The 25,845-nt window shown below is 42.0% G+C and overlaps 1 protein-coding gene across 5 annotated transcripts in view; it reads left to right on the top strand.

Annotated features, from left to right (window-relative positions):
• LOC126187490 (uncharacterized) overlaps positions 1-25,845 on the top strand; it is a 1,186,162-nt gene that overhangs the window by 943,379 nt on the left and 216,938 nt on the right. For all 5 annotated transcript variants that reach the window (XM_049928600.1, XM_049928599.1, XM_049928598.1 and 2 more), the window contains one exon: positions 19,465-19,637. In XM_049928600.1, the coding sequence (XP_049784557.1) occupies positions 19,465-19,637 (173 nt within the window). The remainder of the gene's footprint in view (positions 1-19,464; positions 19,638-25,845) is intronic.

The raw sequence follows: 25,845 nt of genomic DNA on the forward strand, positions 1-25,845 counted from the left end.
TTATTTTTCGTACGTAAGAATATTAGTATAAACTATTTTTTGCATAACAATCAATCATTTGAAAACTGCCAGTTTCTTGTAGGTTGCCTGTATTTATTCCCTAGTTTCAAAAAGTTTACCACTGGTTTGGAAATCTTTCTGAGATATAAGCCAATCCTGAAAACTCTTGCAAGAATATTGTTCGAGTATTAGGAATCTTCCTCAGCCTGTTATGTTCAGAAAGAGAGAGAGAAAAAAAAACCTTTCGTATACGTACCAAAGGTTGCTTCTCACACGGAAATCCACACATCAGTGTCTTGCCTCAGCGATGAAAAATATCACCCTTGCCACAATGGTCAGTTAAAGCGCATGAAATCCGGGTCGCATCGTCAACGGCTACGAAAACCGCTCTCCAGACTCTGATATACAAGTATTCGGCCAAAGGCTGCGCCAGCATCCTCCCTTCTGGTCTGACATAAATTCGTTACTTTGTTTTTTATCTTGCGTTGCAATTCGCTTTCACTCCTTTTTTATTTAGCTGCTTATGAAAATAACGCTGTGAACCTGCCTGTGTACTATTATCACGGGGCGCAGGCATGTTCACAGTATTTTGGGAAATAATAGATTTATTGGTAGCTCACTACGAGATAAATTCGTACATAAAAAACTACGCAGTATTCTTGCAAATCTGTGTTAGTTTCGCAACCAGATAATCCAACAGAAGGATTTCTCTTAGTCACTTCAGTCACTTCGTATAACTACCACAATAAAGTAGACACAACTTACTACATGTGGCTTCGTCGTAGTTTAATCAGTGCTTAGTTTCCTGCATTCTTGCAGTCGTTAGTTACAGTTTAAAATCTTGAGTGTTCTTCAAGCTGGCTATTTTTCAAGCCAGTTTTTCGATGTTTGTAAGATTAACTACGCCCATATTTCTTTGGAGCGAGTGAAATTGAGAATATGGAATTGGGTACCAAAAGTGAGGGCAGGCTCGTCAACGCTGAAAGCACGTTTATTATTCGGCGCACACGAAGTACACGCGGAGCTGACCTGTCTACTAGCGGTGTGTGCTGTTATACGTACACACATAGAAACAAAGTCCTAGTAAAGTAAATTGTTCCATCAATAAATAAGTCTCAGAATCTTATAAAAATTGAAGATATTGAACGACAGATGAGCCAGCGGCTGCAGCTGTTAACACCACGACAGACGACGTACAGTAGGCGCCATTGTGTATCACGTACGCAGATGACGCAGTCTTGTTGCACAACATTATACTTTTGGAAGGATATTTCGAAGCAGCTGTGAACATTAACAACACACACTCAAATGTCACAAGTTCCCCAGCAGTTCAAATTTACGGTCGCACAGTCACGGAGAATAATTCAATTTCTTCCTCCGCCGGTGCAGTTTTTGTGTTTTATTTTGAAGAAAAGCGCAGGAGAAGTGTATTGTTGAATACGGCACGTGGCAGAAAATCAGGTGCTGTCGTGTACGTCTGCGAAACTTCCAGACAAAGAGCGGCCAACTTCTTAACGAGCCTCACCACTTATAACCAGCGCTGGGACTTAAAATACGTAAAACTATTTGTCTCGTGAAACTGTTTGTCTCCGCGCCCGCTATCTGTTTGCATTCGTGTTATTGGTGAATGTGAAAACGTAATGCAATTTTTGAAGGGGTTGTTACCTCCTCTTGGTCGCAAATAATGACGACTCTGCGACACCCTGTTACAGACACAAACGTATATCCCTTGCCTACTTTATGTTCTACGTCTACATGATAGCAATTTACACATACGTGCGTGACAAAGGCTAAAACAGTACTTTCAAACTAAATCTCTACCATTCCACTCTCAAATAGCGCGTGGAGCAGTGCTCCCCAGATGTCCTAGCGGTTAAGGCGACTGCTCGCCGTAAGCAGGAAATCAAGATTTGACAGTGAGTCCCGTTCTGCCAACTGTAAGTGTTTTGTCAATAAACCACTGTCTGTGGTTGGCCGTTCCTGTAACACTTTCTATACGGTCGTTTTAAGTTAAGATGTTCCTATTTACAGTGTTCGATAGCACTGTGTAAAGCAAGCTGCAGAAATAATGTCTACCTACCTCAGTATAGCGTCAGTTCACCACTCGTTGCTCTGCATTCGATGGTACTATGTGGTCGATGTTAAAAGCAGCGTTGAAGAAAACCATCGTCCGTACTTACTATTTCAAAGTTGCGCCTACAAAAAACACTATAAAATCTCCCAAATTTCACAGAACTGTCCGTAACTACATATGCTTGAACAGCGATATAAACCGAACGCGATATAACAGTCATTTCTTCATCTTACAAATAATTTTTTCGGATGCGTCTGACATGACCTTCTCGTCCGGCAGCTAGTCCACGAGTGACTGCTTGCTTTCAGGGCATATAACTCATCCCAATGCGCGGGAAATACTTTACGTATTAACAAAATGTTCCAGCAAACCAAACTAAACGAAAACTAAGAGAAAACTATGCTTGAAATATACTTTAGAACTGATTTTCCTCTTACTACCTTTCTGGCTGCCTTATTACAAAAGCAAACGCTCATAGACATAAGTCATCCGCCAGTTAGGGGATTCACAGTTTTTCATGACATCCTGGTGGCGTAACACTTGCTAGTTACGTAAGGTGTAATGCAACATAGAATTGAAATTTGACATATGTTCCACAGACACACTCACATTCACTCTCGTTTACTCTCACCCTAACGCAAAATATAAATATTAACTTTTAAACTGTTATTACCATTACAAATGAAAAATTATCGAAAGTTTGAAATTGAAAATCTTTATAAAGTAAGTCAGCACACTAAGAATGCTATTACTGTTTTCAAATAACGAAAGAAATATAAACTTATTATTACTATCTGAATTTATTTTCTTAAGTGTCGGTTAAGTACTTTTTTAATACGTTTTTTATATCTCTGAAACTATTATAGGTAGCGGTATCAAATTTCGACACAAAGCTCGTCTGAATAACGAAAGGTCATGTACGAAATTTGGATAAAACAGCTGACATTTAACGTAGTTATTTAGTTTCTTAGGTGAGGTGAATAAGTGATTTTAGTGAGCATTCTCACGGTCCTCTTTAGCGACACATCTATGACGCATACGGCAGGCCATAATTGTCGTTTGGGCAACACTGTTAAATCGACAGTACCAGATCATGCACTGGAACAAGGGAACGATCAAATTGGTTTCTGCGATACTTTACGTTGGCCTGTGTCAAATCATTACCCTGCTAGAATGTATGGAAGCGCCATAGAAACTGCAAAACGCGAAAACAACTTTAAGAGAACAGGTGAAGACTGGAATTAAATGAAGGAGAAGTAACTAAAACTAACATTCAAGAGAATTTAACGCTAACCCCACAGAAAGCAACAACAGCACCAAAGGTTATGTACAGTCCTGTAACCGTGATGTTATATATATATATATATATATATATATATATATATATATATATATATATATATATATATATATATTGCTACCAGGAACGTATTTCTTCTTACAAGGCAAACTCAGTTTTGGAAAGCAACGTGTGAAACGAAAAACTGACACTCGTAACGGTGCACTGCAGACTTCGTTGCCCTAGGCTCAGAGGCCCGGAAGGACAAGTGGGAAGCGAAAGGAAAGGGAAGGACGCATCCGCTTCCTGCGGCAGCCGCGCCTGGGGGTCGATTAGCGCAGAACGTTTCTGCTTGCCTTCCACAAGGCCATCACTCCGGCGACGTGCCAAACACTGCGCTGCAGGTGCTGCACCGTCAGTCGATTTTTTTTTGTAACAAAAGTCATGGGATACCTCCCTAATATTGTGTGGGATCTCTTTTTGCCCAGCGTTGTGCAGCAAGTCGATGTGGCATGGAGTCGGCAATTCGTTGGAAGTCCCCTCCAAGAAATGTTGAGCCGTTCTGCCTCTGTAGCCGCCGTAATTGCGAAAATGTTGCCGGTGCGGTATTTTGTGCACGAATTGACTTCTCGAATATGTCCAGTAAATGCTCGATGGGATTCGTGTCGGGCGATCTGGTTGGCCAAATCATTCGTTCCAATTGTCCAGAACGTTCTTCAAACCAATCACGAACAGTTGTGGGCCGGTGACAAGGCGCATTGTCATCAATAAAAGTTATATCGTTTTTTGGAACGTGCAAACGACGAATGGCTGCAAATGTTCTCCAAGTATCGCAACATAACCATTTCCAGTCAATGATCGGATCACTTAGACCAGAGGACCAAGTCCATTCCATGTATACATAGCCCGCGCCATTATGGAATCACCACTAGTTTGCACAGTGCCTTGTTGGCAAATTGCGTCCATGGCTTCGTGGGATCTGAGGCACACTTGAACCCCTACCATCAGCTCTACCAACTGAAATCGGGACTCATCTCACCAGGCCACTGTTTCCCAATCGCTTAGGGTCCAACCGATGTAGTTTCGAACTGAGGAGAGGGGCTGCACGCGATGTCGTGCTGTTAGCAAAGGCACTCGCGTCGGTCATCTGTTGCCAAAGCCCGTCCTAACGGATCGTTCGTCTACGCCCCACATTGATTTATGCGGTTATTTCAAGCAGTATTGTTTGTCTGTTAACACTGACAGCTCCTTACGCCAACTCCTGTGCTTTCGATCGTTAAGTGAAAGCCATCCGGCCATGCGTTGTCCGTGGTGTGAGGTAACATCTGAAATTTAGTGTTCTCGGCACTGTCTTGACACTGTGAATCTCGGAATATTGAATTCCCTACCGATTTCCTAAATGGGACGTCCCATAATCTAGCTCCAACTACCCTTCCACATTCAAAGTCCGCTAATTTCCATTGTGCGGCCATAATCACGATGGAAACCTTCACATGAATCAACTGTGTACAAATTATAGCTCCGATAATGGTTCAAATGGCTCCGAGCACTATGGAACTTAACTTCTGAGGTCATCAGTCCCCTAGAACTCAGAACTACTTAAACCTAACTAATCTAAGGACGTCACACACAGCCATGCCCGAGGCAGGATTCGAACCTGCGACCGTAGCGGTCGCGCGGTTCCAGACTGTAGCGCCTAGAACCGCTCGAACACCAGACCGGCGCTCCGATAATGCATTGCCCTTTTGCACCGTATTTATGCGATATTACCGCCATCTGTATATGTGCATATAGCTATCCTATGACTTTTGTCACCTTAGTGTACAGGAAAACGGATAACTAGTTTCGACAGTTCCCTGTCAACTTCAGATCATAATCCAAAAATGGGAGGCTACGTTCGAATCACGGATGTACTTAAGACTTCGTACATCTTTGATACTCCGATAGGACAGCATAATGTGCAAGTAGTGAGGCGGTTTCGAGAAAGTCGGAAGGGAAGTATATCGCCTCTGTGGTGTACAGGTGCGTTGCTACCCGCACGAGCTGCCGGCGTTGCGTTCAAGTTCCATAATCGGTGGACCGCAGGATCGAGTCCCGCTCATTTTTCTAGTCTATGTTTTTTCAACACTAGTCTTATTATTTCGTACATATTACATTTGAAAGTGCTATGGTGAAAAGACTTGTGTTTTTGCATGAACTTTCATTCAATTTCCAATGTTATTTGATTGATTACTAATTGTTGTTATTACAACAAATATTATGGGACTTTTATTTCTATAGGCAGTTTCAAAACTTTTTCAAGCGCCTTTAGACTTGTTCATAGTTGATTGACAACGAACGAGAAATTGCTTCTCGCGAAGATTATATTAAAATACATTCAATCGTACGTCGCCAATTTTCGGCGCCAACCTTTACGAAAATGTTGCGATATGCATGGATTATATTCAAATTGTCACAACAAAGAGATATTTTTGAAAATATCAGCGAGATTTGTTTTTCCTTAGAAACTCTGAAGATTCCTTGTACATGGAAAATTTAATTCATTCATTTATTCAGTGTATTAATAGTTATACATTTTAATTTATATTTTCCGTCTCTATATGAGAAATATCATCCTGCAGCTTGTAATGTCGAAAGCACATTGGACGATTAATCGTACATTAACCTCATATTCTGGTATATAACTCATTGTATTACTGAATAAAGTTACTTTCACCTTTATTTATCGATGTTTGACTTTGCTTCCCAAGCCTGTCCTTCGTCTTTGGAACCGGTGTTTGCAGTTCGAAGCGTCCAGGTGCAAAGCAGTTCTCGGTACGTTACCCGATTGCAGGTATAAGGGATTTCGGAAATCACAAGAGGCATAAATTGACTTGCCGATTATTATAAATATATTTGTTGCGATAGTAAAAATTAGCAAACAGCTAAATAACATTGAAAATTAATAAAAGTTCATACAAATACGCGTGTCTTTTCATCATCTTAACTTTCAAGTGTAATACGTATGAATAATAAGACTAGTATGGAAAAAAATTAATTAAAAAAGTTAACGGGACTCAATCCAACGATCCACCAGTTACGGACTTTGAACACACGTCCTGCGCCATTTGATGCCAAGAGTCGCAACGCACCAGTACGTCAGTGACACGTAAAACTTCTCTTGCCATATTCTAGAAATCGCTTAAGTAATACGTCTTACTAATTACACCTTATGTTGACCTAATTGGCTACTAAAAGTTTACAAAGTTCGAAGTAAATCCGTCATCATAACGTCGTGATCTCCCCTTGTAAGTTAAGACTTCTGCCATTTGGTTATTAACAAAGCATGGGAGAGTCGGCTTCGAACTCGTGCTTGTAGCATGTGAGTGTATAATAATTACAGATCAGCATTGTTATCGTGCATTCAGATTGACGTAGGAAACAGTCATGGTGTCACCAGACAGTCTAAAGGACTTTTCTTTAGTCGTCATAGTTACTGTGCTGCATGAAAGTAAGTAAACTATTGCATGAAATTTAAAGGAGTTTGCAGAGGTAAAATCGCATAGCGTAGACTTCGTGTTTGGTTCATTTTAGGTCATACATTACTGTAGGTGAAGTGTTGCCAGCATATCGAAATTGTATTTAAAGCTGAGAGCAGAACAATAGTTCTTTCCGTTCTCGAGATATTGTTCTTATGTTGGGTGACGGGTCATGCTCAACGCGCCTAGTTCAGTCCCTACTCATCGGGAAGAATGTGGTCGTAACAATCGTCATATTTCATAAACGGTTCAACATATGAAAACGAGTTTTTTTGCAAATGATAGCATGCAAAGAGACTTTTTAATTCACCAAGATACGGAAGTAACTATAGGTTTTTTTATGAAGCGATATACTTTTTTTAACAGTTTGTAATATCTGGTCAATGAAGCATGCCGTGGTATGATACATGCCAGTATTTACGGTGTTCTGTATGGTCTACTGAGCTTTACTCGAAACCTGTTGTTTTGTCATGGCTTTGTAGTTACATTTTTTAATTATTTCAGTTTGCATCGAGATTTTTGTTTATTTCAAACGGTTAAAATGTTTTATAGTTACTTGTAATCACATCAGCATTTGTTTGCTGTCGTCCTCATTGCAAAACGTCGTTTGATGCATCTCTGCAAGCTAGTCCATCTGGTGCAAGCCTACAGCTACAACAAACTACATCCATTAGTAACTGCTTTACCGAGCAAGGTAGTGCAGTGGGTAGCACACTGGACTCTCTTTCGGGAGGACGACGTTTTAAACCCGCATCCGGCCATCCCGATTTAGATTTTCCGTGATTTTCCTAAATCGATTCAGGCAAATGCCGGGATGGTTCCTTTGAAAGGGCACAGCCGGTTTCCTTCCACATTATTCCCTAATCTGATGGGACCGATAACCTCGCTGTTTGGTTCCCTCCCCCAAATCAATCAATCAATCAACCAACCAACCAACCTGCGTGCTTGTTTTAGACAAGTCTTGGTCTCCCTCTACAGTTTTTAACTCCCACACTTCCTCCTATCGCCCAACTGACGATTTCTTTACACTTCATGCTATCACCCAACAATCAGTCCCTTCTTTTGGTCAGATTATGCCATAAATTCCATTTCCCTCCAGTTCGGTGGAGTACCTTTTCATTAGTTATATGAGCTACCCAGCTATTTTTCAGCATTATTCTGTAGATCACATTTCCAAAGATCCTATTTGTTTCTTCACTGAACTGTTTTAGTGTTCACATGACTTCCTAACACTTAAATTTATTTTAGATGTTAATAAATTATTCCTTTTCAGTAATTGTTCTCTTACTATTACCAGTTTGCATTTTACATCCTCTCTAGTTCTGCCTTCTCAATTACTGCTTCAACTGCAGTCTGGTTTCTGTACAAGTTGTATAGCGTGTCAAGCGAAGGAGTCTTCGATTTCAAAATAAATCGTCACGAAAACCAAGGTCGATAGACGAGTGCAACAAATGGCGTGTTTATTGTGATAGCTGTAAGAATTTTATACAGAAGTTTCGAAATAGTTAGAAAGACTGCTAACTGGTGGAGTTGTAATCGCAATATATAGTACAAGTAAACAGTGTGCCACAGCTCAGAGCGATCAGTTTCGCCATTGTAACTGGAAAGGAGATTTGTGCATTGAAGGAAGAAGTTGAAATCCTGTTTTCCATTGAAAGCGTTTTTCTGGTACTGGAACGCCGGAAAACACCCTTGCAGAATATGAACTACATGGTTAGTGAAAAATAAAGACTTTCCTTGTAAGTCATCGTCTTGGGACACTGGCCAACAAAGCATATTAGAGATTCAAAATGGTTCAAATGGCTCTGAGCACTATGGGACTTTTTTTTTAACATCGGAGGTCATCAGCCCCCTAGAACTTAGAACTGCTTAAACCTAACTAACCCAAGGACATCACACACATCCATGCCCGAGGTAGGATTCGAATCTGTTACCATAGCAGTCGCGCGGCTCCAGACTGAAGCGCCTAGAACCGCTCGGCCACCGCGGCCGGCATTAGAGATTCGAAAGGTGGGTAGTCTCAGGACAGTGCTTGCTTATCCATGTGTTAAAATGGATGACAAAGATCATGCTTGGGAGCGTTCATGCCTACATGCACGTTCAAGTCCATTCCTCGTGCTCAAATAGAACCTCTACATACCATATAATATGAATCGGGACTTAGCTGGATAGTGTGTTAAAATGATTCTCTGGTACATGTGACTGACTAGTCAGTGATAAAAGAACGGAAGAAACCAGTCACTTTGAAAACAAGTAAATGTTGGTTTATAGTAAAATAAATGCCGTGTGGCTAGGGCCTCCCGTCTGGTAGACCGGTCGCCTGCTGTGTTGATTAGAAGAAATAATTTGTGTTTCACGTCTTGAGTTGCAGTAATGACATCGAGCGAAGTGGCAATGTGCTAAGACACTGAGCTTACCTTCGGCAGGATGACGTTCCAAATTCGATTGCGGCCAACCTGATTTAGATTTCCCTCTGTTTTCCCTAAATGGCTTAAGACAAATGATGGGGTCGTTCCCTTGAAAAAGACAAGTTCGATTTCCTACATGCTTCCCCAGTCCGGGCCTTCACTTCGTCTCTAATGATCTCATCGCTGACGGAACGTTGAACCTTCCTTTTTCCTTTGCATTAACGGTATACAAATGCCCTATGTTTTGGCAGCCCCCCTCCTCAAGTTTAAGCAATGAAACAATAGTAAAGGGAAGAAATACGAAACCGAAATATACCAGACGCCATCGTTCCTCCGGCAACCTCAGTGCGCGTTTGCTATATGGATTGGTGGCAAGTCCGGATACCTCACTGCCTAAGGAAAGTTGAGGCGGGATGTGTCGACACGAGCATTATTATGTTACATGATAGTGTTCGTCTGCTTCGATGGAATGAAAGGAGCTGGGGTTGACGTTTGCTTTAGGTCCTCAACCTGTGGACGTTGTTTCCTTCAGTGGCATTATTATTGTCTCTCTGCCGTTGGCAGGAGCGGTCTGTGGGAAAGAAAGGATGTTGTAAGTTTTGGCTGATGTTCGTACCCAGATGACTAACTTCTAATACGATACATCGCTTGCGCGGTGTGGAATGCAAGCTTGTAGTTACCTTGGTTGACAGCACGCAATTGAACAGCAGTGCCACATTAGATTGTACGAAAAAGCAAATTTCAATAACAGGCTATACTCGTTTTTTTGGAAAATAAATAAAACTGCGCATTCATTGCACAAAGAAGGATCGTAGAAGCTGCGTGCCTCCGAGTTCGCATGTTAAGTTTTTGCGTCGTAGTACGGAGAAACGGGGGAATTGCCAGTGCTAGGAAAATTGCCAGTGCTAGGGTATAATTGGCTCTTCACCTGCACAGCATGTCACGCCCCCATTTCGTAATACGTGTAGCAGTTCAGCTTTTGTAGTATTTGTCGTAGTTGCTGGCGTTAATTCTGGTGTTTATGAGGTATAAGCCTCGTCCTGCCATTATGCATTACATCATTTCGCTCCGCTAAGCTTTTAGCTATAGTAAGCACGGACTAGTGGACCTGAGCAGTTCGACTGTACAGAGAGCGTTTTAAAGTATTTCAAGCACGATCTTGATGACTGCTATCTGACCTTGTGTTCTCCGAGCAGGATTGACCACTTTCCGATGTACGCTAGCTGCTATTAGCACTTTTCTGAACACCAAGATTTCATTTTTATTTATTTATTTATTTATTCTCATGTTATGTGTTTCTGTTCAAATGGCTCTGAGCACTATGGGACTTAACATCTGAGGTCATCAGTCCCCTAGAACTTAGAAGTAATTAAACCTAACTAACCTAAGGACATCACACACATCCATGCCCGAGGCACGATTCGAACCTGCGACCGACGCGGTCGCGCGGTTCCAGACTGAAGCGCCTAGAAACGCTCTGCCACACCGGCCGGCTTGTGTTTCTGTAAAGGCTTGTTCGTGCACTTGGAGCATGTGTCCAGAGTCTGTATTGTCTGCAGTGTTAAGCATTCTTGCCTTTTCCCGACGTATCGCCATCTTAATTTTAGTTTAATAGTTTATTGCATATTGATGTGCTTATTGAGCAACAAGAGTGAAAGGATTTCTGTTATTGTCTCTTTCGTAAGGGTAATCGTTCCTGAGCTGTTCTACAAGTACGTATTCTGTGATACTGATGTCGATGTTTGTCCTGCTATTCTATTATAGAAGGTGTCCAGGTTACACATATAATAATATAAAGGTAATAATTTGAGACGTAATTGAAATACATACTGGCGGTTTGCTTCTGCTAACTCAAAATGTTTTCTTTGTTTGCTTGCGGTGGCTGGTGCCGCGTGCGCAAGCGCGATGCTTTGTTGACGTGAATGCGCGCCGCCAGCCTGTGGCCACCACAGACAGCTGTCCGTTTGCCTTCTCTCGCGGAGCTGAAGTCTGTTACACTGGTACAACATCGTTTTCGGCGTGAGTATGGACTGCGACCAACTGACGATGTTCCCACTTAACGTACCGATCAAGAGATGGGACAAGCGGCTGCGGGAAACTTTTGAGTTTGCTTTCGATGTCGGGCCACCATGCTAAGCACGCAGTTCCAGAGGTCACTGTTGAATTAACCCATACAGCCTTTCGAGCCCTCGCAGGTCAGTCCGATAAGCAAGTCAAGAATCAAGTGTACTAGACACCAGCTCGTGATTACCAGGTGTGCGTCATCGCATTCGTACAGCTACCGCAAATTTTACTCCTGGAACGCTGCATAACGTTGGGAAAAAAGTGAACAATAGATGAGATGTCTATCGCGCCACTAATGGTGTGTATCTCACAGTGTATTAAGTGTTTAAAAACATTTTGAATTTTCGTACTTGTAAAACATAGCGTTAAGAAATATTTCGATTACTTCAAAAGGTATTAAATTTTATGTTATATGCTTAACCTGGACAACTTGTATGTACAGTGTCTCAAGAAGCATTTTTTCGTAATTCCATTAACTCTATTGGCTCCGATTTCGCTTTGTGCTGAGCAAGAGCGGAATATGATACTCGGGTTCTGAACTCTGGCCAGCCGAAACAAGACGTAACGTTAGCGACAGCCCCGGACGGTGCACAAGTCCCGCCCAATCATCCCCCTCCACACCAATCCATATCCTAAGCTCCGCCCATGATCTGCCGCATGTTCCAACATCAAAGTTGTTCGTATCACAGATATGCCAGTCATAACAAGGGAGAAAATCAGTAGTTAGTATGAAATACAGTTTTTCCGGTACCATTGTGAAAAGAATTAGAAATATGTTCATTGAATATGCGATTTGAAAAATCATCACTAAGGAAGAAAAATAAAAATGGTATCCACACCGCCCTTTTTATTTCATGAGCTTTCATCTGCACTATATCAAAAAATGTGTTAACTGCAGTGAGCGCATATTTCCGTCACATCGCGTAGTGTAAGAAATTCTGTTGGGAAATATTAATTGGTAGTATTGCCAAGGATGCTGTCCATTATCTCGATTGTCTAAAGTCAATGTTGTGCATAAACAAGGCAAAGTCTATGTCTTGGTTTGTTTCTGATTACCTCATTAAGACTAAAGAATATGAGAGTGGGATAATGTAGAAATACGTAATGCAAGCAGTCAGATATTTATACATTCTTCATTAATATTTGCCTGTGTAATGGGTGAATTTTTACTTGTGAACTCTTATGACTGCTTGCTTATGGCAGACACGAGATTACTTTGAGTTGTTCTTCAGTGTTTGAGAGCTTTAGAGCTGCCTAGTGTTAAACATATGTACATAATTTCGTCAATGTCATTCCAACACATCTTATCGTACTCTAATGCCTGTAAGGTATCAGTTTTGACAGCAGTTGGCCACAGCAGTCAAGATTAGGTGCCTTGTGTATGATAACTTTATTGACAGTGCATATCTATGTTTCATTTTCACAGTATTACACAAACTGCTGAGAAGTACTAACAGCACAACACTGCTAGTATGAACAACCGCGGTAAAACAAAAAACGACGAACAAAGACACGACAGCGATGAGGACTACCATAGATCATACTAATGCGCTCTTGTTTGGTGTGGAGGGGGGTAAATGGGCGGGGCTTGTGCAAATGTCCGGGGCTGTCGCTAACGTTTCCTGAAACAAGAGGGGCGGCTGAGTCCGTAGTCGTACCAGGCCCCCACAGCCGCACGAGTGGTCGACTGTGAAGAGCGGACAAATTGAATAGCTGGCCGGCGGCCATTAGAGTGGTAAATTGACGCGCGGAGTTCGAATGTTTATACATCGCTTTTGGTTATAAAATGAGTTAGGTCGCAAACATAATGCCTCATTTAAATACGTTACTACAATATACTTTATAATTTATGAACAAAAAGCAGCTAGTCACTCTTTATGAATTTATCTTACGTACTACATGGAATCTGCCGTAGCTAAAAGTTATGTACTGGACCCCTAGCATTTTTCGTAGTTCATTTACGATAGATGTACGCAAAATGCGTCAAAATACTCGAAGATTTGCCCACTATATTAATAGATATTTTCTGACTCTACCTTGCTTTAGATTTTATAACGAGAAGTGCGTTATATATGGCATAGTGCTTTGGCAACTCACGACCAAATTATCAAGTTTCAACCTAATCTAGACCATGAAAACACTATCGATCAGCGAACTTTCTTCAAAATGATCAGAACATATAAAATGGTATTCTGTCGGTCGGAAATCTTGCCTCCTGACAGCGTGTAACCATTTTTGTAACAGCTGTGGTTTTGAGAAAGGAAACCTGCAAATAGATGCACAGCCATTATGCTAATACCCTGTTACAAAAACATTTATTAAGCAAGTGCACTGACATACAAAACAACTTAAAATATTCACATACCTGTGAAATGTAATATTCGTTCCTTTCTCGAATTTAACTGTACAATTAATCGCTGCACAACTCTTCACCATTGTACTTCTTTTGATTGGAACGTACGGACGGTAGAATTACGAGTAACAAATACTGTATGTACGCCCCAACAAATATACAACGTTGAATTAGGGTCTTCATAAACAACAATACTAGACAACACATCAGACTACAACCACTATAATGGCGTCCAGCGGAAGGTTCAAATTATCCCGCGACTGCAGCGCCATCAGTGAGTCTAGTTATTTTTTACAAGGTCTTTGAGTCGTACTTACTGCCTGTCCGCCAGAGACGGACGTGGTGCGAGCCGCGCTCGCCGTCAGCAGGTGCGACGCAAGGTCGCCGCCGCGCCGCGCCGGCACACATCGATCCCTCGCCTGCGCTCACGCCGGAAGCTGCCAACGCAGCGGCGCTCAGCTGTTTGCCAGCGCGAGCGTGCCGGGCGCCCGGACTGCTGCTTCGTCTTGCAACAAAACTACACTGACGTCGCACACATTTCAGTGATGACGTGGCGACATTATCCAGCTGCAGCTCTACACTTACATCGTTACTCTGCCTGGCAAAGGGTTCATCGAACCGTACTACTTCTCTACCATTACACTCTCGAATGGCGCGTGGGAAAAAGGAACACCTAAATTTTTCCGTTCGAGCTCTGATTTCTCTTATTTTATTACGATGATCATTTCTCCCTACGTAGGTGGGTGTCAACAGAATATTTTTGCATTCGGAAGAGACAGTTGGTCATTTAAATTTCGTAAATAGATCTCGCCGCAAGGAAAACCGCCTTTGTTACAGTGACTACCACCCCAACTGTCGGTGAGAATGCGCCGCACTCGTTCCCCGAAAGATCGTGATTCAAAATTTGACGTGGTCTTCTCGATTTACGGTATTTTTGTCAGGGCCCAGCGTGTCATTGAGATCTAGATTTGGTCGGCCGTCTCTTGTATAGCTTAGCCAAGCTACGCTCACCAAAACGTACTCACAGAAGCGTACTAAGCCATGAGAATATGTACACTGGTGTCCAAAATTAAAGCAACAAACCACTATTTCCCCTTCCTGCGTCTAATTCACGTTATAATCATACAAATCGTCAATCAGATGTCCGTACGGTGGTGTCCTGCACGGAAGGTGGCATTCTGGTCAACGGACAACCACGCCAACGATGACGTCAGGGCACTTATGAAAACTGGTTGCTTATTACTTCATTACACCACTGAACAATGATTTTCGCCCAATGTTGATGCTGTGTTCCGAGACGACAGAGCCCCTGTTCACACATCCCGCATCGTGGAGAGAAGGGCACGTGGTCGCTGTCCACCTTCCTCGTCGCTACCTGCACTTGCCACTATTTTGCAGGAGAAATAGTATAAGATTTATCTGTTCCGAGACGACTGGAAGCTGTTTTGAATGACACTGAGTTTCCTACACTGCAATAGGCAAGGTAATGTGCTGTGAATTTGGTCGTTCCGTATTTTTGTCCGATCACTGTATCTGCAGTCCTAACACATTGACATCCACGCGGCACAGTCCCGCAGCACGCCGTTAGGCTGGTCGAAATAAGATGGAGCAGCCCATTCATAAAGTACAAATGGTCGGAGGCCATTTTGTTTTGGGTCCTCTAGCGGCGTGTTGCGGTACTGTGGAGCGAGGATTTCAGTGTGTACCAGGGCTACAGATAGAAACACTGCTCAGAGGTGACCGTTAAAACTTTATGAATACCCCTTGTAAAACAGGGAAGTGGGGGCATGTTAGTGCTTATTTGCTAAGTTTCGTTTACAATTTGTCGTACTCACACCGATACTTTTTATGTAGCAAAATGATGTGATTGATATCAGTTGTTTGAAATGCATTGTCACGGAAATACGGCTTCCTCAGTCCGAGATCAACATATTCGAATCTCCAGCCCAGGAATGTGGCACTGACGGAGTTCATGAGAATGGAAATGTAAGTACTGAATGGAGGAAAGTACTTTGAGAAACTGCAAGGTGAGTATTTGGAACGCCAGACACAGCCATAGGATCGGGTACATCTCTTATCCCCCCCTCAGTGGTCACATGTTGCAGTCTCAAGGTGGAGTGAATAAAGTGAAAAATAAAAAGCGGTAAGGTGTCAAGTGTGTTTCTGGGAGGGAACTGCCACTCGTCCGCGAAGAAAATCTCTTAGAAGCTTCATACGACGCTCGTGATACATTTACTAGCGCAGTCGATACGACAGCATAGGGGAACTCCCTGCAGACCTTGGATGGAAAGACTGCTGTAGAAATTCTTGGAGTAAAAGCGTTTGCTGTCTATGTTACTTCCCACGTTCCGTCGCATGAGAAGCCAGGAGGCAGTCGGCGGAGCTTGTATTGTCTTTTTTTATACCGTACGGTGCTTTTAGTTCGTTATGTGTAGAACGTAAGTAATGAAACAGCAGTTTATATTCTTGCCTTATGCTCAAGTAAAGGTGTCCTGGCCTTCTCTTTTTCTAAAGCGTGCAAATTCTTTGATGACTTTGGAAAGGGCCTTTATTTATACCTGGAACGCATAAGTTTACTTCTTCGTTACTGAATTGCTTCCATTCTAACTTCATTGAGCCGTTTGTTGACACATCTTCCATTTCGTAGCATTCGAGTCATTTCAGATTGGTGCGTATCGTCTAAGTCTATTAATATTTCTAACGCAATTATTGTAGGAAGCTTTTAATACTAGCTTCTCGAATAGTAACTGAGACTGACTCTTTCAGCAAAGTTATCAAGTGTCAGATAACAGTAAGTATTGTCTTTCCCCGCTTTTATCATATGATGCCTGCTAATCTAATTGTATCTCACTCTTGGCGTTAACGCACATGTTCTTATAAGTTTTGTTCTTGTGTGTTACTTATGGAGAAAAAATTTAAAAGTTAAATTTCTGAATGGTTTATTTCACTGTAGAAACAGTAACTGCGCTCCCACATCACTAGTACTGAACTGAATCAAAATTCGTAGCGTGATACATGCTCGACAGAAAGTAGAGAGAACTAGGGGAATGCAGATGTTTCGCACAGTAGCACTCGTCAGCTGTGGATTAATATCAGACAGAACCAGCAAACCGATTCTGTGTATTGTCTGTGGTCTCGGAAGATGTTAATGTTCGTCTCGAAACAAGCGCTATGAGTTATTGCATACTTCCTCAAGTTCCCGAAGGTGAAAGTACTTCATTAACATTACTCTCTAGCTACTGGTAAGACAGCGTAATTTGTTAAATTAAAATGTCCTGCGTGAAACGGTATCACTTATTCAGATTTGACGCTCTTAACTTCCTGTATCACCAAACACGGTGCGATTTTCATTAATAACCTTAGTTTTCAAAATTTCGTTTCTCCTATTCAAACTTGTGTTTTAATTTACTAAAAGCAGCACACCAGGAAAGTACCAGTTAGGGGTACATACTTTCTGAGAGACGAATAGTGAGTGATGCATGTAACTGTTGCAATCTCGCCTTCCACGACCGGGAACGACAAGCGTACAAATACAGCATGTGATCCATATTTTACGCTAGCTGTGGAGCCGGCTTCGCTCAGGATGTTGATATGAGATTGTGTGGTAGTAGGAATAAAAGGATAAACTTTAGGAGGTAAAAGAAATTATTGAAAACATTGTAACTACTGACAATACTTGTTAAAGTACAAGAGGTAATTTTTTATTGAAAACAAATTTCAGTAGATATTGGACGATCATCCTTGTTCCGTTACATACTTTTGGTGAGTTGAGATTCTGAGTAGTATGATCGGAGATTCAATTTTAAGTCATAGGCAGTGTAATGGCTCAGTTACTTGCAAAGAGTTTGGAAAGTCTGTAGTGAAGTTCACACTTTCTTCAACATTTATCATTGTGTCGATCGATTTGTATACTCTCTCATCTCCGGGAATTTTCTTTTGAATACAGAAGTTGTAGTATTGTTTTTAGTTGCCAAAATTGCCCTTTCAAATAGCTGGTCCGGATTTTTGTTTACGCCGTTTCGCTTCAGAACTGGCAAGATCTCTTCCTCGTCTTTTAAAAATGTTCAAATGTGTGTGAAATCTTACGGGACTTAACTGCTAAGGTCATCAGTCCCTAAGCTTACACACTACTTAACCTAAATTATCCTAAGGACAAACACACACACACACCCATGCCCGAGGGAGGACTCGAACCTCCGCCGGGACCAGCCGCACAGTCTGACTGCAGCGCCCTAGACCGCTCGGCTAATCCCGCGCGGCCCTCGTCTTTTACATTTGGGTATTGTCTAAAATATAATTCGAATTAGTTTTTTAGTTACAAATACACTAAGTACCCTCTACACACTTTTCACCCTTTTTATGTATGTATTGAGTCACTGTATCACGTTGGCTATTCACACTTCATTGTTTGTTTTTTATTCACACACTGCACTACATTTTCGGTTCCTCTCTTGGTCGCCGATAAGAAACTGACTTTCGAACCCACGACGGGCTTTCTTTATATATCCCTACCAGTGGGGTAGCCCCACTTGTGAAAACTTCCAGAACATACCAGAAAGGTTTCGAATGATTCTCAATGTTCCAGAATATTCCACAACATTCGAGAGTGTTCTGGAATGTTACACGATGATCTGGGCTGCTCCGGGATCTACCCGAACGTTCTGGAATCTTAACGAATGTTTCAGACTATTCCCGAACATTCCAGAACACCCCGGATATCGTAGAACAGTCCGGAATGTTGTGAAATGTTCTCGAATACTCTGAAATGTTCTAGAGATTTCTAAAGGGCGAAAATTACCAGCCCTTATATCTTCAAAAGCACGCCCTTCAGATGAAAACGGGAACCTTCTTCATGAATTTGGTTAGTGGGCTACCACACCATATGACTCCCTTGATCCTAGCGGGACTCGTTCCTGAATTTTAGCGGCACGCACGTTGTACCATCACGGATATAATGTGTATTGATTATTCCTTTCATTATTACTTTCTATTTGTTTAGCGAACATCTCAAGATGCTTACCTTCAGAAACTGTGCGCTGACCTTTGCTCGCAAGTATCGGAGGTACAGTTGAGTGTGATATTGTGTATGGTACTGGTTCGTCTGCTGTAATATTGGGACACAATAGACAACTGCCATGCTCTGGAGACTCAGTACGCTCAATATTCGCGTATTCGTCTCCAGCGGAACTAATTAATGCCAAAAGTCAGTATTAAACCGTGTTAGACCTTTTTTCTGTATTTCAAACTCTATGCCCGCATTTTCGTAAAATATGATTAAAGACTCCACCTTATACAAAAACGCAGTTCTAGACTTATTTTTACCCGTTTGTGTGTCGCGAGAGTTGAGATCTTCTTACTCCCAGGCCATAGAACGCCGTTTATTTACTTTCTCGTCATTTCGTTTTTGTGTGATACTTTACACATTTCAGCCACGGATATACAGTTTATGCAGCATGTCGTTTTGGTTGTAATGAGGCTATTCTGAGTTTTGTGAGATAAGCTCTTTATGCTTTTGATTTAATACTGTTGCTCTTTATCTTTCTTTCGTAGAGACTTTTTCCTCTTGTTTCTTTAAAGGTTAAGAAATAAAGCGGTGAGGAAGAAACGTGAGTAGTGTCAGAATGGCCCGTAAGAGCATTTCCCTTGAAAGACAAGGTTCTGAGTTCGGCAGAACTTTCATATTTACGGAGAGTTGACAATTTCTGACCCACACGTTGGACGCAGAGATTCAGGTTGGTAACGTAAGTTTGTGTGGGCGTGTGTTGCAGCAACAACCGCCAGATGCGGAACAAGGCGGAGAAGCAGCGGAGGGACAAGTTGAACAGCTTGATCACCGAGCTGGCGCACCTGGTGCCCATGGTGGCGCAGTCGCCGCGCCGCATGGACAAGACCTCCATCCTGCGCCTCAGCGCCACCTTCCTGCGCATGTACCGCTGCCTGCGTGAGTACCGACCAACCATCTCTCTCTCTCTCTCTCTCTCTCTCTCTCTCTCTCTCTCTCTCTCTGTCCGCTTCCTAGCCGCAAGACTTTCCACGATGTTTCAGAGACAGCGGTAACGATTGGGTTGTTGTTGTTAATGGTGGTGGTGGTGGTGTGGTGGTGGTGGTGGTGGTGGTGGTTATACGGCCCCACCCTTGCGTACACAACCACCCTCGTTAAAATAACCAAAACGTTTAGGCACCAGAGAGGCACAGTGACAGGTAAGGGGAGAGCAAACTCGCACAGCAGAAATCAACACCTTACTTTCGCTCAGTTGTACTCGAGAAGCATCTGCTATGTTAGCTCTGTCGTGGAAGTATGTCACTCGACTTTACAGGTAAGACTACGCCTAAGGTAACCAGCGGGCCTAAACTTCTGTATTGGAAATATCGTATGTCCAGGTCACAACGTTGACATTTTTACTTGCAAGTTGAAATTTTCATGATACAACCCACATTACGTAGCACTACGAAGATATTGTGCATTACAGAAATGCCGCAGATGCTATTTGTGGTTTGACGGGCTAGTGGTAGCAACCAGAAAATGATAATAATGATATTAATAACGCGATCTATCAAAAGTGTACAAGGTTCATACGAATAACTCTCTCACCAAAGACGATCACACTTCAATGGAAAATGCTATGCACTGTAATATTTACTTTATAGAAAATCAGATACTCGACCTCACCACTCACAGCAACAAAATAAAATCTTACAGTGCGTAACTCTACTACACGACAACTCACCTCGCTAAGCAAGAGCGCACTTCCAGGGATACAATTTACTCGCTTGTTTAATCAGCGATAACCTCTGTACGTAGTAGAGTTGGGCAACACGATTCTTTTTCTCGATTCGATTCCTACGATTCAATCTCACATTGCGAATCGATTCCTACGATTCGTTCACGATTCTTTCACGGTTCATCTAGTCTGCGATGGCACGATTCTTACGGAATGCAAAAAGTTCTACATCTTACCCATAGATGGCAGGACATTTCTGAAATTGCCAATGGGGGTTAGAATCGGACTGTGTGATGATAAGATATGCCAGAAGTAGTTTATTTATGAGTAAACATGGATATGACGTTACAAGTGTGTTTCTCGATTTATACGTGTAATGCCTTAATTGATGAAAGGTCACGTTTGATTTGATTGTATCTATTGTTTTATTTCAGTATGACAGGAAAGAGGAGTCGATTTGTGCGAAAGGTAGTGCAAAATTACGTGGTATGCCAGTTTGGTTGTGTGGCTTGAACGTATCAAACTACAGACGTCTGTTTTATAGTAACAAAATCTAGCAGTGAGGCAGACGTGGTTTGGCTCATATCATGCTTTGTTTTTCTATGCCAAGATGTCTTTCCAAGTCCACATCATCCTTGTAATTCATAACGCAGCTGACAGCCCTCCCACACAGCAAATTTAGCTTAACTTTCATTTCTTCTAAATACAAAGCATAGGTATATTGCTTTTAATTTGTCTGAGAACTTGCCGCTGTCAGTACTGCTTACGTGAGAAGACGGCATACTTTTAAACAGTAGGATTCAATCGTATACAGCGACGTTACTTCAATAAAATTTAATATGAATCTGAACACGATAACATTCGAAAACTCGAACTTGAAATTACTAATTAAAAAGCTTTTGTTTAAAGATAAACTTAAAAATCAAAATCCGTATCTGAATATAAAATTTTATCCGAACTGTTAAAGCCGTTCCCAAGAAACACGAAATTCGCGTTTTTATTTAAAAAATTCTTTTGTGTAAAATCGCGTGCTATAAGGAAAGACACATAAAGACAGATAAACATAAAAACCAAAACCTTAACTACGTTCAATACGTACTAACACAGTTTTACGAGATGGCGTTATAAAAACATGTGAAATAACGTTTTTATAATATAAAATTGCGTTTTTACGAATGGAACTATGTAGGTGAACTCAAAAAGCAAAAACCAGTCTAAATACAAAATTGCATCCAAATCGTTAGGGCCGTTTTCGAGATACGCGAATTATAATACATAATCGTGGGTATAGGTGTGTGTGTTTTGCGTTGCATCTGCAACAAATAAGAGGTACGTATTTATTCATCATACTTGGATTTCTTGATTTTAATCGTCTGTATTGGGAGCTGTGTACTCGCTGTATATCGTTTCTGTCATCACTAGTTTGTGTGTTACTCGCGCAAACTAAGCTGACGTCGGCGAGGTGGCTGATGGTAGCGATAGTAAATGGGAAATGCCTTTACGCTCGTTCCCGTCAGCCACCGCCAACTGTCAGCTTGGTTTTCACGAGTAATATTACGGCCCACGAACTTCGTTTGTTCGCTCCGAGCTTCCTTTGTTCACACGCATCCTCCACTTGACTGCCATCTGGCGGTCATAATCATTCTGCACGACTCGGAAGTTGCCTTCGAAAAATAGCGTACTAAGAATCGATGAATCGTTGGAACTTGGAATCGTCACGACTCGGAAACACGCAATCGTTCTTACGATTCTTTTGAACGACGATTCGTCCGTATCACGATTCGATTCTTACGATTCTTTATTTAGAGTCGTTCAAATGAACGACTCATTCACGAATCGCCACAACTCTAGTACGTAGCAGCCACGCCACAACAATATATATAGTCGCATAACTAGAATACCAACGTATTGATACGTTTTAAAATTCTCACACTTACCATAATTGTGAATACGTTTATCCCCCTACGGGGCAAGACGTTCAATGCCTTCATGGTAAAATATTTGCAGTCCCATACGGAACCGTGACTGTACACAGGCATGCACTTTTTCGTCCGAACCAAATCGACAGCCACGTATGCCCATCTTCAGGCCTCCAAAACATGGAAGTCGCACGGGGAGAGATCGGGACTCTATGGCGAACGTGTAAGGGCTTCCCAGCGAGACTTGTATAGCGTAGTCCAAACAACCTGGGCAACATGTGGGCGGGTATTTTGTTGGCAGATTCTTTCGACTACGCTGCAGAAGTCTCGCCGGGAAGCCATTACACGTTGTCCGTACAGTCCCGATCTTTCTCCTTTCCACATTTTTAAGCCGTGAAGTGAAGAAAGACACTCGTGGCTGTCGATTTGCTTCAGACGAACATGTTCTCCTCTGGGTACAATCACGGTTCCGTAGGCAGCCGCAAACATTCTTCCATGAAGGCATTGACCATCTTCTCTCACAGTGGTATAAAAGTATTCACAATTATGATGATCTATCGGGCAACAAGAAACCTTTCGAAAGGGGAGCTAGTTTCCTCAGAATCGCCTGCTGCAGCCGTCCTAGCGTGTCACGTTGACCAGCAACATTCAAGAACTATCCATGGGTTAAGTGGTCAACCTGCTGTTCACGCTGCATATCCCAAAAGATTGGGAATGACTTTCATTGAGCGTATCGTTGTTCATCGGAAGACGAACGTTGTTTCCATGACATTGGTGCTTTCTTCGTCTCAGGCGCCAAATACGCGTTTTGTCCTCTGGGAATATATGGTGCAAAAATGGAACACCCTCCTCCCGATAGCGCGTTAAATGCTTGGCTTTATTCTCTTCTGAAAGTAGCTGCGACATCCAACGTGAACACGTCTTTCGATTGTCGATAGCCAGTGCACTGCTAATGCAAGTATACAATTCGTTGCAATCTGCATCACATGAATATGATCATCGGCTTGAAGCAACCCTTCGAACCGTCACGCGTTGTCATCTGAGTTGTGCATGCTTGGCTGCCCTGATTTTTATTCGTCTTGCACGTCTCTTCCGCGTTTATAAAATTCCAACGCCACTCCTGTTTTTTGTGACATAATACTCTCTTCGTAATCTCTCACTAGCTACCACAAGTGCTGCTGATATAATGTTATTCGCTAATGATACGGCCTATCTGTAAACTAGATGAGCGTTCTTGCTGGTAAAAGGATCATTCGGACGTGAGGATACACTGCAGCTGCCGTGGAAGCAGACTAAGGAAATTTTGTAGTGGAGCGTGGAGTGACAGAAGTCAAGTATTCTCGAGTGTATTTCTTGTGATAGGTAGGATTAGTTTCTTTTCTGACACCATACCTGTATTTATCTCTACATTTACTTGACATTTAAAAGATATTGGAACGCATGCTGTCGCTAAATTTGTGTCTCGGTGACTACTATTCTGTAAAATATAAGTTAAAACCTTTACAGAATAGCTGTGCAGTACAATTCTAAAAATTTCTGAAAATGGGTATATTCTTTTTTGATCCCCCACCTGTATTCAGGATGATTTGATGCGCCCCACCACGAGTCCCTCTCCTCTGACAATCTCGTAATCTCCGAGTAGCACTTACACCCAACATCCTTGATTATTAATTGGGTATCTCTGTTTTGTGGTACAATTTTTACCTCATCCATGTGGGTTATTCTCTGAGGTCTTAACATGTCCTATCACCCTGTCCCTTCTTTTCGGATTAGAAGCTATAAAAGATCAAAAGTATGACAATTGTCAATTTTCAATGCATTATTTTCTAAAGAAAATACACTATACACCATTTACTCGTGTACAGATTTTTCTTGTAAGAAACAGCCTTAAATACTTTTAAATAATTTCTCCATAAGGGTTTAAAAGGCTTAGCGGAATCTGTCAATGCTTTTAGCAGAAGATTTTGGACATGCACGTCTTAAATTTCGCCACAATTAACGATTTACATTCGTATCTTAATTTAACGTGCTTAGTAAAAAATAAATTCTCTCGGGATTTCTTTCTGGCTGACTCAGTTGCGCTGCCGATGATTTAAAAAGCGCACTGCGGAAGACTTAGTGTGACGACCGGGTGGAACTCCCCGTTGGTTCGAGTGATGTAGCTGGACGAGGGGATAGGAAGTTGGTGTCACTCCCTTCAGTTTGCCGACACGCTACACCATGTTCCCAGCCAGAGAACTCCATATGCCGATTACAATGCCGGGCCATTAGGTACATTTCTGAAATTGGGGCCCTCGTCTCCTGTCGTGTCAAAATTATGGAAACAATGTCATCGTATTCCTGCCCATATCAGCAACTTCGGTATTGATCCAGCTCGGACTTTTCCAACCCTGAGTATTTCAAATTCAAGTACTCGTTGCAGTGCAGTCCCCCCCCCCCCCCCCCCCCTCTCTCTCTCTCTCTCTGCAACCGTTCATGTAAAACCTTGACTATTGTGTTCATATTTGCTAGCTGAAAAGTGCTTGGCGTATAATTTTTGTTTTTTGTTGTGATTGACAGCTCCGGCTGGACGTGTACGTGTACATTTTTCATCCAGTTGTGACAGCTTCCCTCTGTTTCACTTTCAGTAACATAACTCTGGACAGCACGTCAAGTCCAGCAGGTGTTTTTACAGACGATTCTGGCAACGCCTCCCCTGGGAATGGGTTAGATTAAATTATATACTTACATGTACAAAAGTGTCAGAATAAATATAATGTTTTTAAATTAATTTTGTACATATTTATTTTAGTTTTTCCATCATCGTTCAGAGCATTTTTCATCGGTCTCAATGAAATAAGCTCTAGACGTTAAATTATTGGAATTAATACAATGAACGTGGTTTTTGTTTACACAAGGAAAATAATTTCCGCTCAGCTGGATCACGAATTGTACGGAGTGAATGAATCCATACATAATATTAATTATCTGTTAAGATTTGATTAGCTGTGTAACGATTGAAAGGAAGGAAGGAAGGAAATGCATCCTCCAACGCCTACATTTTGAAGCTTCATTTCGAAGCACTTTTCGCCCTTATAATACTGTTCTTACCGAAGCATGTAATATCTCATGACGATATTTGAGGCACTCATATTTTAATGAAACTGCTTCGGGATCGAGACTTTTCTTTTTACTGGAGGAAAGAAAATTATGAATGAAATTACTGTCGAAACGAGGGTATTGGAGATTAAAGTACAAGTTCCGGTTGGATCAAGATGGCGACGGACAGCCGGCCGTAGTGGCCGAGCGGTTCTAGGCGCTTCAGTCTGGAACCACGCGACCGCTACGGTCGCAGGTTCGAATCCTGCCTCGGGCATGGATGTGTGTGATGTCCGTAGGCTAGTTAGGTTTAAGTAGTTCTAAGTTCAAGGGGACTGATGACCTCAGAAGTTAAGTCCCATAGTGCTCAGAGCTATTTTTTTGGCGACGGACATCGGGAATTTCCTCACCACAGGAACCACCACGGCGA

Source organism: Schistocerca cancellata, chromosome 5, assembly GCF_023864275.1.
Source record: "Schistocerca cancellata isolate TAMUIC-IGC-003103 chromosome 5, iqSchCanc2.1, whole genome shotgun sequence".
In the NCBI taxonomy this organism is placed as follows: Eukaryota; Metazoa; Arthropoda; class Insecta; order Orthoptera; family Acrididae; genus Schistocerca; species Schistocerca cancellata.